At 42.0% G+C, this 13513-nt stretch overlaps 1 protein-coding gene across 5 annotated transcripts in view; it reads right to left on the minus strand.

The window, feature by feature from the left end:
- Positions 1-1377: 1377 nt before the first annotated feature.
- The window catches only part of LOC128318432 (UDP-glucuronosyltransferase-like), a 28874-nt gene continuing 16738 nt past the window's right edge, over positions 1378-13513 (minus strand). The window contains exons 2-8 of one of the 5 annotated variants that reach the window (XM_053234567.1): positions 11383-11514; positions 11029-11116; positions 5462-5681; positions 4103-4247; positions 3917-4007; positions 2976-3141; positions 1379-2833 (exon numbers count right to left, since the gene is read on the minus strand). In XM_053234567.1, coding sequence (XP_053090542.1) covers positions 3119-3141; positions 3917-4007; positions 4103-4247; positions 5462-5681; positions 11029-11116; positions 11383-11514 — 699 coding nt within the window. In that variant the 3' untranslated portion in view covers positions 1379-2833; positions 2976-3118. The other 4 variants (XM_053234568.1, XM_053234566.1, XM_053234564.1 and 1 more) reach the window with 4 other exon arrangements.

The raw sequence follows: 13513 nt of genomic DNA on the forward strand, positions 1-13513 counted from the left end.
TCATGGACAAGTGGAGGTGTAGTTCTGAGAACAGGAAGAAGTATGGCTGGCCATCACTCTAATTTGCATCACCTACCATGAGCGGTGGGTCAAAGGTCACAAGGGGTGGCCGCAGATTCGAACCCAGTGTCAAGTACAGACTCTCTTTGGTTTCGGCCTTGGGACTGAGGAAGGGTCATCGTCGGGGCGCTGATGCAAAAGCTGGGGGTAGATTGTGGCAGGATGAGGTAATTCTTCATTGTGGTATGATGTGGCAGTTGCATCCACCAATCAGCAGCAACTTTTGCCTATTTAAAGATGTTGGTGGTGGATAGCTAGGGTGCATCATTTCCGCTGCCTGCCTGCGTGCTTCCGGGTGTCTGATGGTGTTTAAGGTACAGGTTGGCTTCATAGCCAGTAGCATTTTTTAGCTAATAGTTTGTTTCATGCTAATCGTTCCCTAGCTTTGGGACTTTTTGTGCCTTTACCGGCACATACGTTCACCATACTTCTCAAGTAAGCTTTTTTTTGGTGCTATTATGCTTTGCAATGGTGTAGTGAGCTTTATGGATGGCAATATAAAGTGTTTTACTGTGTCCCTCCATCTATCCCAGTAAGCCGGCGATTTGGGACACACGCTGTGGATCGTACCGTCTGAAAGGGGCGTATTGTTGGGGTTAGGCCTTCTAACCTGTAAGTCACTTTTGATTTGATTTGGTTTGGTTTTGGTGATTGTGTGCTTACAATCTTTATCTCCTTCAGTCTGTTGGATGTGTTGATACGAATCGTGTATGCTATGTGGCCCTTAGCGGAGTGTGCACGAGGGTTATAACTGCTTTGCTGCTTCATGTTGCAACTAAACTGCCAACAGACTCTGTCAAACTAACAGAGAAATATCACTAACACAAGTTCTTCATTTCAATAACAAAATATGACATATAATATTACTCAGATTACTCAGAAGTGTGGTTAAAAAAGTAAGCTAAGAAAAAGATAAACAAATGTTTCATTTAATTTAATACATGGAAGGAGTCTCCAGTGTCAGTGCTTTGTAACAGTCAGAAGTAAATTATCTCAATATTTTGACATGTCAAACTTTTAGCTCTTTCTCTAAATCAATCTTATTCTCTAAATTAAGAATATGTTATAATAAATTAGAATTTCAGCGTATTCCTGCTGCCATATATACTGTATATGTTCTTCAGTTCCTAACAGAAATAATGCATATTCATAAATAAATAATTGTAAAGATCTGCAATTGTGAGACTGAATGTTTTAAATATTAAATATTTTAAAATAGAGTCTTTTAATTCCTGAGTCTTTTAAAGAGTTTTTATTTCAGCTGTAACAGAAGGTAACATTGTTCCTGGTGGTACAATTTAAAATAGTTAAAATATATTGAAATATTAACATGTATTTGTTTGTGACTGTGAATACATACCCATACATTTCACATATATCGAATCATAAAGCACTTACTCAAGATGAAAGAATGAAAGGTGAACAAGACAAATATAAACTGCAATATATTCTTAAATACAGGTATAAATGGATGTTTCCTAAAATGTACTAATATTTGCAGATATTCTATGAATATATTTTGAAATAAACTGCGTCTCCATGTGAACTGATGTATAAAAGATGCATTTAAAGCAACTGATTCACGACATAATTTAGACATGTTTCAATTGCATACAGTGCAATAAAGCATGATTCAGGTTTGCTCAGTGTTTATAAAAAAACAATTAGTATTATTATTATTATTAGTAGTAGTAGTAGTAGTAGTAGTAGTAAAAGTAGTAGCAGTAGCAGTGGAGGGTAATTTAGATGCAGTGATGGCTTCAGCCACACGGTGGTGCTGTTCACACATATGTTGAATATAAATTGACAGCTACAAACGAAAATGATGTTTTTTTAAATAAAGATCTTAAATCTTTATTCCTTAAAATATATATCTGTAAATACATTTTAAATGACACAATTCAATGACAAAACTTCTCAAATCTAAAAGTCAAAAGTTAATTAAAAGTTACATTTCTAATCTTGTTTAACTGATTTTTAAAGTTTGGATTAACTGTTAAAAATGTGTTGTCAAAAACTGGTGCTGCATTTACGTTCACAATGCTTCAGTGACTCATATAGTGTTTCATTAACACATACAGTGTCGCATTAACACTTAGTGATGCATTAACACATAGTGATACATTAATACATACAGTGTCACATACTGATTGCACACTTGTTATTGCAAACTGATAATGCACACTTAGTGTTGCATTATCACTTAGTGTGGCAGTAACACATACAGTGATGCACTAACCCTTAGTGATGCATTAACTCATACAGTGATGCATTAACTCACGCAGTGTCGCATTAACACTTAGTGACACAATAACACAGTGTAGCATTAACATTTAGTTAATTTGACACAATAAAGATTAATTACAGTAAGTCTTGGTCCAACACTGTAGGCTTTAACTGTAACTGTAACTGTTTTGGGTTGATCACTTTCTCCATACAGACACATACAGGGTTGCCAGATTGGCCAGTTATCTTGTACCTGGATAGAGGCCATCTGGTGGGCAGTCCTCACCCTCCATTAATCTGTTGGGACGGGCCTTCACCATCTGTTCGAACCACGCTCCGCTCCAGTGGCTCCACCGCATGAAGGATGCCAATGCGTGGATCACTCGTTGGTATCTGGCACTTCAGCCATTTAAGTTCAAGGTGGTCCACAGGTTGGGGGCACAGATGGCGCCAGTTTGTGAACGGAGGGCAGAGCTGGAGAAGGTGAGTGGTAAGGAATGCACACCTGTGGGGAATTCTACTAATGAGTGTTCTGTGTTGCAGTGAGCTGTAGCAAGGATAAAAAGGAGACAGATGAGCGCCGTAAGAGTTAGAGAGCTAACCAGCACAGACTCGCATATGTGCGTGCATGTATAGGAGGGAAAATAAAACTGCTGAAAAGCTAAAGTAAAAGACGTAGAATAAAACACCTCTTGAGTTGTTCCCAAGCCTGCATCCTGCTTCCTCATTTCCCAAACTTGGGAGAGTGTCACATCGTGTATAGCATGTAAGGCCAGACAGAGGTAGCAATGTTCAAGAGGTAGACCAGCATCACGGATTCACAGTATGAGAATCATTCAACCCAATACATCAACTCTGTACATTGGAACAAAATGAAATGAAATGTGAGGAACAATTAGAAGATCGTTTAATGTGTCTGTGTTAAGAGCAGCCCCTTCAGTAGTTTATCTTTGTTTATCACTTTAAAATGTAAGCCAAGATGTTTTTTTAGAAATCCTATAGCATATTCAGAGTTGCTGATATTGCTGAAAAGAAAATTTGCATTGTAGGGAGAAAAAAATGAATTTGAACACGCCTGTGTCTGTGGATGGGATAAATCCATTTGACAGCAAAAATGATAAGATGTAGCATTTAAACTTATTTGACACAATTATTGCAAAATTAATATAATTCATCTAATCCTGCATTTGTATTATTCAACACTGAATGACCTTTCTGTTAATACAATTCAATTCATTTTTATTTATATAGCGCTTTTAACAGTGGACATTGTCACAAAGCAGCTTTACAGAAATAAATAGATTCAAATTAAATTAAACCAAAATAAATGCAAAATTTCAGTGTATTATAGTTAATAATTATTGGCTCGACGAAGGCTCGTTAATCACAGGTCAAAGTTCACCTAGCAAAAGTCACTGTGAAGTGAAAGTAAGTGCTTCCAGCAAATAGTGCATCTTTCACGCTCTGCGTCCTTTCCCCTTCTGTGAATTTTTTAATGTGCCATAGCAGCGAGTTATGAACCATAAACTGTAAATTTTGGCATCTCTGAGTATTAAAATTAACATATTGATGATAACAGTATAACTATTTCAGATTATCACAGTATAATGTCATAGCCATAAATCATCACCGTTATAGTCAGCACAGAACTGATTAGTTTCCTGATCTTTCACTGGCCACCTCACTCCTTTTTGGTCTTCTGAGTCCTCCTGAAGCACTTCCTGAAACAGAAAGTGCAGGTTTTGATGGTAATAAAAATGAAGGTGGCTAGAACGAGCAAGAGGAACCCGATGACGTCGAGACTGTGGTACTGAACCCAGTTGAGATGGTGAGCGGCCGGTCTCAGATACTCAGCTCCCCCGTGTCTCATCACAAACTCGGTCCAGAATACGGCCAAGTCCAGCGGTTCGATTGGACGGTCTTTATGGATCCTAGAGAGCTCTGTTGTCTTCTCTTTGTAGCTGTGAATGGAAAAAAACACAGTCTTCATCAGTATGAAGCACACTAATACTTGTTTAATATAAAACACTCTGTATTGTGCTCTTACAGTTCAATTCAATTCAATTTGTATTTGTATTTAACAATGGACATTGTCACAAAGCAGTTTTACAGAAATAAATACATTCAAATTAAATTAAACCAAAATAAATTGTAAATATGTGAATTTATCCCTAATGTGCAAGCCAGAGGTGACGGTGGTGAGGAAAAACTCCCTGAGACGATATGAGGAAGAATCCTTGAGAGGAACCAGACTCAAAATAGAACCCATCCTCATCTGGGATCTAGTGCAATTATAAATAAATCCCTTCTATAACTGTGTACTATATGTACAAATAGTGCAATTGTGCAACCAGTAAATTCACCACAGTTTTCACATGAAGTCCGGTTTGTTAAACCTATCCACTGTCCACTGATGTAGTCCTCAGTACAAAACTGCCTGCAGCAACCGCAGCCCCAAAGCCACCACAGCAATCACAGTCCCAAGCCATCTCAATACAACTCCTCATATGAGATCCCCAAGCCATCTCCACAGCCCCCAAGTGGCACCATCCCCAGCAATCCCAATGATCTTCAGGCCGTCCATGTGAGGCCACCCCCAGCAACAGCAAGCAATCTCAACCAATGAGAACTCCACCCAGAAGTAGGGCATCACGATGGATCAGGCAGGTCCAGAGAGCAAAAGGGGTCAGGGTGACTGGAGGAAAATATTCAATGACTAGGAGAACAGCAGAGTTACGATTACCACAGCAAAGCTAATCATTTTCTATAAAAGCTTGAATTCCTCAAGTATTTTATTTTTTTGTAACAATGATTACAATTTTATAGCAGCCATAAACACTCATTCCCTCACCAGCCTCTCTTTTACTCTCTCTCTCGAGTTAAATTAATAAGACAAAAAAAACGCAGTTTGTTATTTTGCAAGAAACCACAAAACATGAACTTCTCTGTCCTGAAGAACTTACAGTTTTACCTCTGACTGTTACATAGCGCTGACAATGGAGACTCCTTCCATAAACATTAAATAAACATCTACTTTAAGAAAACTTCATCATAGCAAGGATTACACACAGTTTTAATCCACATATGTGGAGAGTCCGCTGTGATATTATAGTTTTTATTATGGTATTATGGTATTATAGCTGGTATTATAGAACTGACTGTCTTTTGTTTTTACCTCTTGTCATTGAGGACTTTTCTGAGTGCCCCCAGCAGTTTCTCTGAGGTCAGGTCGTACATGGTCAGGCTCTCTGCGACTCCGCGCACCACCATGTGGTTAACGTTGTCTCTCTGATCTCCAAAGAGGGGGATCATCACCATTGGCACGCCGTTACAGATAACCTCGTAGATCCCGTGGGACCCTCCATGTGTGATGAACACCTTGGCCTTGGGGTGTGCTTTTTAACACAGTAATTAAAGGAAAAAAAAGGAATATACATCATTAAATTTACTCACTGGTTTTAAAAACGCACCCTAAAGTGTAATACAGGAAAAGTTCAGCATCATTATTTAGGAATAAATTGAACAGCATAGTTCTATATTCTATAACTATATTCATGTTTTTTTTTCAGTTTCTATAATTTGAAATAAAATACAATCTCAAGTCCTTAATTGTTTAATGGTAAGCTCAAATGTTTGGTTTTAATTATCAGGTTATAAAACTGAAAAATATCTACAAGTTACCTGAGCCACCTTAACTTAGTTGTAGGAGTTTTGATCCTGCCTCGACATCCGCCATGCGGAAGCGCAAGCACTTTTCCCCACTTATTGCTACCTGTATAAATAAGCTACACACACTTCCACACATCGCTGGATTATTGTGTGCCTTTCTTGCCCGATATTCTCACGTTTCTGTTCTTCGTTTTCTAGTTCTCCACCACGCCTTGCCCCTCGGCTCTCGTACTCGTCTCGTCCCGTTGGAATTATTCTCTGTGGATTTACCGGCTCATACCTGGTTTATTATTTTGGCTTTGATCTTGTCCTGTCCTTCAGATGTTATGGATTTCCTTGTTCCTGACATCACCGTGCTACGGTTAAAGAGACTGTTGTTGCTGTTGTGGATCTATCGCGGTGGATTTTTATCATTGACTATTCTTTGAACCTATAGATTGAGACCTGGTGTTTTTCTGTTCTTGGGAGATTATTGCAACCGAGTGTTCCAAGTTTTATGTGACTGTGATTTGTCATTAAGCTGCATCAAAACCCATAAACTTCTATCTGCCTCCTCACTCTGCATCTGGGTCCACTGCACCACACCCCCACCTTACAGAATAATCCAGCCAATATGGACCCAGCAGAGCTGCACCGACTTCAAACTGCAGTCGCGAGCCAAGGTGCTCTCCTCAGCTCCCACCAACAAGATCTCCAACAGATTAACCAAGCACTCAGATCAATCTCAGACACTCTGGGTACACTCGCGTCCCACATTCACCACCTACAAAATCCTGCACCATCTCCACCTCCATCCGCTGCTCCTGGCCCAGCTGCCACTCACGCCATGGCTTCTGAACCTCGTCTGCCTGCCCTGCCCACATATGATGGCGAACCCTTTACCTGCCGCTCCTTCTTATCCCAGTGCTTGCTGGTCATGGAACTCCAAGCCTCGTCGTTCCCGACTGAGCGGTCTAACGTGGCATTTATCATCACCCTTCTCTCCAGTAGAGCTCAGGAGTGGGCAACAGCTTTATGGGACGCCCAATCCCCCTACTGCACAGACCTTCACCAGCGAGATGCGCCGAGTGTTCGATCACTCCCACACCAGACGACAAGCCGCAGGGCAGATTCTTCAGCTTTGTCAAGGCTCACGCTCCACATATGACTACAGCATCGAGTTCCGTACATTGGCGGCCTCTTGTGGCTGGGACAATCACGCTTTATCCGATGCCTTTTTTAATGGTCTACACGATGCTGTCAAAGAAGAACTAGTTTCATGAGAGCTACCTGACCAATTATAGGATCTCATGGACCTTGCCGGTCTCATTGACCACTGTCTCTGACAACGGAGGTAAGGGCACAACCCCAGGGAGCTTCGTTCCTCCTTGCCCGAGCCCATGCAATTGGACCATGCTCAAATCCCCCTGGAAGAAAGGCTCAGAGAAAGGTCGTGCTTCTATTGTGGACAAATCAGCCACTTTCGTCAGAACTGCCCTTTAAAAAGGAAGGCCCCCTAGTACGGCTGAGGAAACTAGGGGGCCCAGACTCAAAATGTACCTCAACAACCTATTCCTGCCTGAACCTATGTATCTCCCATGACAACAAAACTCACTTCACCAAAGCGCTCATTGACTCTTTATGGCAGCAGCCTTGAACCCATCACTCACCGCACTGTTCCTGTTCAATTAAGGGTCTCTGGCAATCACACTGAGACCCTCTCATTCCTTGTGATGAAAAATGAAATGAAAAAAAAGTTCTGAGACTTCCCTGGCTAACCCGCCACAACCCACGCTTTGACTGGATCAAGATTGCTATTGTGGATTGGAGCCCATCATATCTCTCTACCTGCCTCTGTTTTGCCGCCACTGACTCCGTTCCATCTACCTCCAAGGAGGAGTTCCTTGACCTCGCTAAAGTTCCCTCCGACTACTCTGATCTTTGATAGGTTGTGACTTGCTGAACACCAATCTGTCTATCACCGCATCACCCCTATGATTGTGCCACTGACTTCCTCCTGAGCACCACTCCACCTAGGGGCCGCTTGTGTTCCTTGTCAGGACCTGAGACTGAGGCCATGAAAAAATACATCTCGGAACCATCTTCCTCCCCGGCAGGAGCGGGGTTTTTCTTTGTTGAAAAGAAGGACAAATCACTGTGTCCCCATATTGACTATCGTTTACTCAATGACATCACCATCAAGAACCGTTACCCGTTAGCTGTCATGACTACAGTCTTCGAACTTCTACAGGGGGCTTGTATTTTCAATAAACTAGACCTCAGAAATGCTCATCACCTGGTCCGAATAAGAGAAGGAATTGAGTGGAAAACAGCTTTCAATACCCCATCTGGCCACTATGAATATCTGGTAGTTCCCTTCAGGTTAACCAACGCGGCTGCCGTTTTCCAGGCCCTTATCAACAATGTTTTAAGAGACTTCCTGAATGTCTTCATCTTCACCTACCTCAACGACATCCTGATTTTCTCTCATTCCCTCAAGGAACACGTCAATCATGTCCACCAGGTCCTACAAAGACATCTTGAGAATAAACTGTATGTCGAGGTGGAAAAGTGTGAATTTCACCAAACATCAGTCTCATTCCTAGGATTTAATATTTCTCTATCCAAGATCGAAATGAAACCTTCTATAGTTAAGGCAGTCTTGGATTGGCTTACACCAACATCCCGACAAGAACTCCAGTGGTTCCTGGGCTTTGCCAACTTCTATAGGAAATTTATCAGAAACTATAGCACTGTGGCTTCCCCTCTCACAGCCCTCACCTCCACCAAAAACCCCTTCCGATGGGATGCGCAAGCCGAGGAAACCTTTTCTAAACTTAAACATAGGTTCTCCTCTGCTCCCATCCTTACCATTCCCGACCCATCATTACAATTTGATCCATCATATACGTCGAAGTTGATGTATCCGAGACCGGAGTGGGAGTCTTTCTCCATTCTCACACTCTTTTCACGCTGTCTCATGCCCGCCATACAGAACTACTGTATCGGGGATCAAGAGTTCCTTGCCATCAAATTGACCTTGGAAGAATGGAGGCATTGGTTGGAGGGCACCCAACTTCCTTTTCTAGTCTGGATGGACCACCGAAATCGGGAGTATCTCAGGACAGCCAAGAGACTCGATGCCTGTCAAGCCTGTTGGTCCTTGTTCTTCTCGAGGTTTAACTTCACCATTTCTTACCACCCTGCCTCCAAGAATACCAAGCTTGGCGCCCTCTCATGGCAGTTCGCTCCTCCTCAAGAGTCCTCACCCATCGAATCTGTTCTACCCTCCCAGTGCCTGGTGGCCGCTATTGTCCTCGATATTGAGGAAAATGTCAGAGATGCCCTGGAACATGAACCTGGTACCAGCAACGTTCCCCTGAATCGCCTGTTCGTACCTGCATCCGTGCACCACAGGTATTGGAATGGGGACGCAACTCCAAGTTAGCCTGCCACATCGTTTCTCTAAGGCTGCTCACTTTGTTCCTTTACCTCAACTTCCGTCCGCCAGTCAGACCACTGAACTCCTTGCCCAGCCTGTCCTCTGGGTATCACCCACAAACTAATGGATAGACCGAGAGAACTAATCAAAAGCTGGAAATCACTCTTAGGTGCATGGCCTCGCTGGACCCCACTTCATGGAGCAAGTTCCTTCCTTAGGTGGAATACGCCAACAACTCCCTCCCTACCGCCACCACAGGGCAGTCCCCCTTTCAGTGTTGCCTCGGTTACCAGCCTCCCCTGTTCCCCACCCAGGAAGAGGAGGTATCTTTTCCATCCACCCAAGCTTTTGTCTGCGGGTGTAAGAGGATCTGGCAGAGAGCACGTCAACAGCTCTTCAGATCCGTTAGGGCTTACAAACCACAGGCAGATTGGCACTGTTCCGCTACTCCCAGATTCCAGATCAGCGACAGAATAATGCTCTCTACCAGGGACATCCCCATCAGGACTACCTCCCATAAGCTTTCCCCCAGGTTCATTGGTCCATTTTCCATTACCAAGATCATTAATCTCTGTTCTGTCAGGCTGCATCTACCCTTGACCATGCGCCGTATCAACCCCATCTTTCACGTGTCCCAGCTCAGACACCTGGTAACCTGCCCTCTTTCCCCCCCTTCCCACCCTCCTCTTCCTCCTCGGATCATTGAAGGAGGAAAAGCCTACACTCTCTGCAAGCTGCTGAAGTCTCGTCGCCGACAATGTGGTCTACAATACCTTGTGGACTGGGAGGACTATGGACCAGAAGAAAGGAGCTGGATTCCTGCTAGGTTCATCCTGGACCCTGCCCTAATCTCTGACTTTCACAAACGTCACCCAGAGGCACCCTCTGGAACGCCAGGTGGCGTTCGTAGGGGGAGGGGTACTGTCACGCTCCGCTCTGACACCACACATGCACTTCTGCATTCCAGCCTGGAGTTTTGATCCTGCCTCGACATCTATTGTGCGGAAGCGTGAGCACAACTGTTCCCCATTTTCCCCACTTATTGCTACCTGTATAAATAAGCAACGCGCGCTTCCACACATCGCTGGATTATTGTGTGCCTTTCTTGCCCGATATTCTCACGTTTCTGTTCTTTGTTTTCTAGTTCTTGGCCTCGCCTCGCCCCTCGACTCGTGTACTCATCTCGCCCCGTTGGAATTATTCTCTGTGTATTTATCGGCTGAGACCTGGTTTGTTTTTTGGCTTTGATCTTGCTCTGTCCTTTGGATCAGTCCTGGTTCCTGATGTCACTGTGCCACGGGTAACGGGACTGTTTTTCTACCGTGTCGGATTTTTGTCACTGACTATTCTGTGTACATGAACCTATAGATTGAGACCTGGTGTCTTTCTGTTCTTGGGAGATTATTGCAACCGAGTGTTCTAAGTTTTATTTGACTGTGATTTGTCATTAAGCTTCATTAAAACTCTTAAACTTCTACCTGCCTCCTCACTCTGCATCTGGGTCCACTTCACCACACCCCCACCTAATAATCGTGTGATAAAACGGTGACTGAGTGTGCAAAGTTATATTTATGTGGTTAGAGGACTAACTAACTGTGCGTGGAAAAAGATCATTTCACTTTTTTATCTTCAATGTGGACATGTAAACAAACCTAAGAGGTCGTACTGCGGAAGCCACTTCATCACTTTGACATTTTCAGGAATGTCTTTGGGAATGACTCCGGTGTATCTCCACAGAACCTGAAAATCAAATCACTAACCGTGATCAGCTCCATTACACCACCCATTGATTATTTTACTATAACTGCACAACATGAAGTGTTTTATTCCTTACACTCTTCCTTCCTCATGGTAGTTTTAAACAAATTCCTCAGAGCTTACTGTAATGTTTACACCATTGTAACGCATTTCTCAATAAATATCACAGGAAGTGATCAGACAAGAGTTTGTATAAAATCAGATATCACTGGATGTATGATGATGTATAAGATGTATTTTCTTCTCACCCTCTGAGGAATCTGTCTAAAAGCCTTGAAAAACTCTCGGGCTATGATCTCTGGCAGCTCAGACACGAAAGAGCCCAAAGTGAACACGATGAAGCCATGATCTCCAGAGCCGTCCACAAACTCCTCCAGCTCCTGCAGAAGAAACAGCAATCAGTGTATCGTTCATCAGAATCAACCTGAGAGCGAAGTTCATTCAACATGTCATGAACACATGTGCTTCATGGTCACTGTAATGATGATGTGAACCATCTGTGCGTGCTCCTGTAATAACGCATCATTCAGAGATTAGCTGCGGTATCAGCAAAATTGGTTAGCTAGACAGAATTTACTTTGAAAATAAATGAATAAATATTCAATTAAGAAATATTTTTGATCTAGTGGCGATTTTTCTTCAAATCTCTACCAGCTCTTGAGAGTGTGAGATGGGTTAGATCTCAAAAACATAATGAACGCGAGGGTGTTAATTGCAAATTTCTAGAAAGCTTTCCTTATGATCCATTTTTACGCTACAATGCTGCTCAAATGTGAGGGTATTAATTTTCTATAATAGAAACTCTGACAGCAGAGCAGCTGCAAATTTCCGGTTTACAGAATATTAATACGTTCACTGTAATGCATTATCATTTCTAATAGTAACAGCTCATTCACAGAGTTATGTTTAACATTTATGGAAGGAGTCTCCAGTGTCAGCGCTTTGTAACAGTCAGAGGTGAAGCTTTAACTTTACCTCTGAGTTTACGCTTTGTGGTTTCTTGGTAACAATTTTTTAGTTACCAAGTGCTTTATGAATAAACTAAACTAAACTTCACCACTCCACACTTGTGACTACCTTTGCGTGCACACAGTTCAGGGCACCTCACACTCACTTTTAATGACCACGCTCTCGGATACTGCTCTGTGTACTAAGGTAGGCCGCCCTCATACTCTTTATTAAAGATACTGTTTACACTCCGTAGCCTGAGCTTTGAGAATTGATAAAAATGTTTCTTTATTTATTGATTTATTGATTTATTGATTGATTGATTGTTATTTTCACATAACCAAGGCTGACTAAGTCTTAGAGTCTCCACAGAGCCACACAGAGCTCTGCCCTCCTGAACAGTCAGCTCAACTTCACATTTCTAGAACCATCTTATTTGGTCTAGGTACAATGTTGGAAATTTCATCACACAGCATGTTTAAAATGATGGGATTACTAACGTCTTGCTATGAATTGCATGAGATATTTGTTAAAAGCTTGCAACAGCTGATAAAAACACAAGAGTTCTCCCTGATCAACTGTGTAAAAGTTAGGAGGAAAATGCTGTGTAATGCCGACTAATCAAAGACACGTTCATTCTGCCTTTCAGAAGTGAACTAGAGAGCTTCATCTAAATATAAACACCTTGGATAAAAACTGAGATATGAACAGATGTTTAAATGTGAGTGGCATATAGATAGAGCTATACTGTATATTTCTTAAATAACCTAATTATATAGTTAATTACTTTCTATAACTATAAGATTTCTATAAGATTTAATGTTGTGGCTGTACAGGTTGTTTCCAGGTATCTGATTTCTTTATCATGTTTTTCCTCTAATGAGAACATGAATTAGCTGTAATTATTATGTGTTGTGTGTTTCTCTGTTAAAAACACACACACAGACTCAGAGGCAGATTACCAGGAGGATTTAGCCTTTGCCCTCGTTTCACTGATAATGAAGTTTAAACATTATCAGGAGTGTCACAGCTCAGAGTGACACGGCAATAGTGGGATTATCTTATACCTCCACACACACACACAAACACACACACACACACACACACACACACACACACACACACAAGGTTAAATAGTCTATCTATCTATCTATCTATCTATCTATCTATCTATCTGTCTGTCTGTCTGTCTGTCGATCTACCTATATGTCTATCTATCTATTTATCTGTCTGTCTGTCTGTATGTCTGTCTGTTTATCTATCTATCTATCTATCTATCTATCTATCGGTCTGTCTGTCTGTCTATCTACCTATCTATCTAACTATTTATCTGTCTGTCTGTTTGTCTATCTATCTATCTATCTATCTATCTGTCTGTCTGTCTGTCTGTCTATCTTCATCTGGGCTTTGGCCTTCAAACTAAACTCTATC

Source organism: Pangasianodon hypophthalmus, chromosome 5, assembly GCF_027358585.1.
Source record: "Pangasianodon hypophthalmus isolate fPanHyp1 chromosome 5, fPanHyp1.pri, whole genome shotgun sequence".
NCBI classification, from domain to species: Eukaryota; Metazoa; Chordata; class Actinopteri; order Siluriformes; family Pangasiidae; genus Pangasianodon; species Pangasianodon hypophthalmus.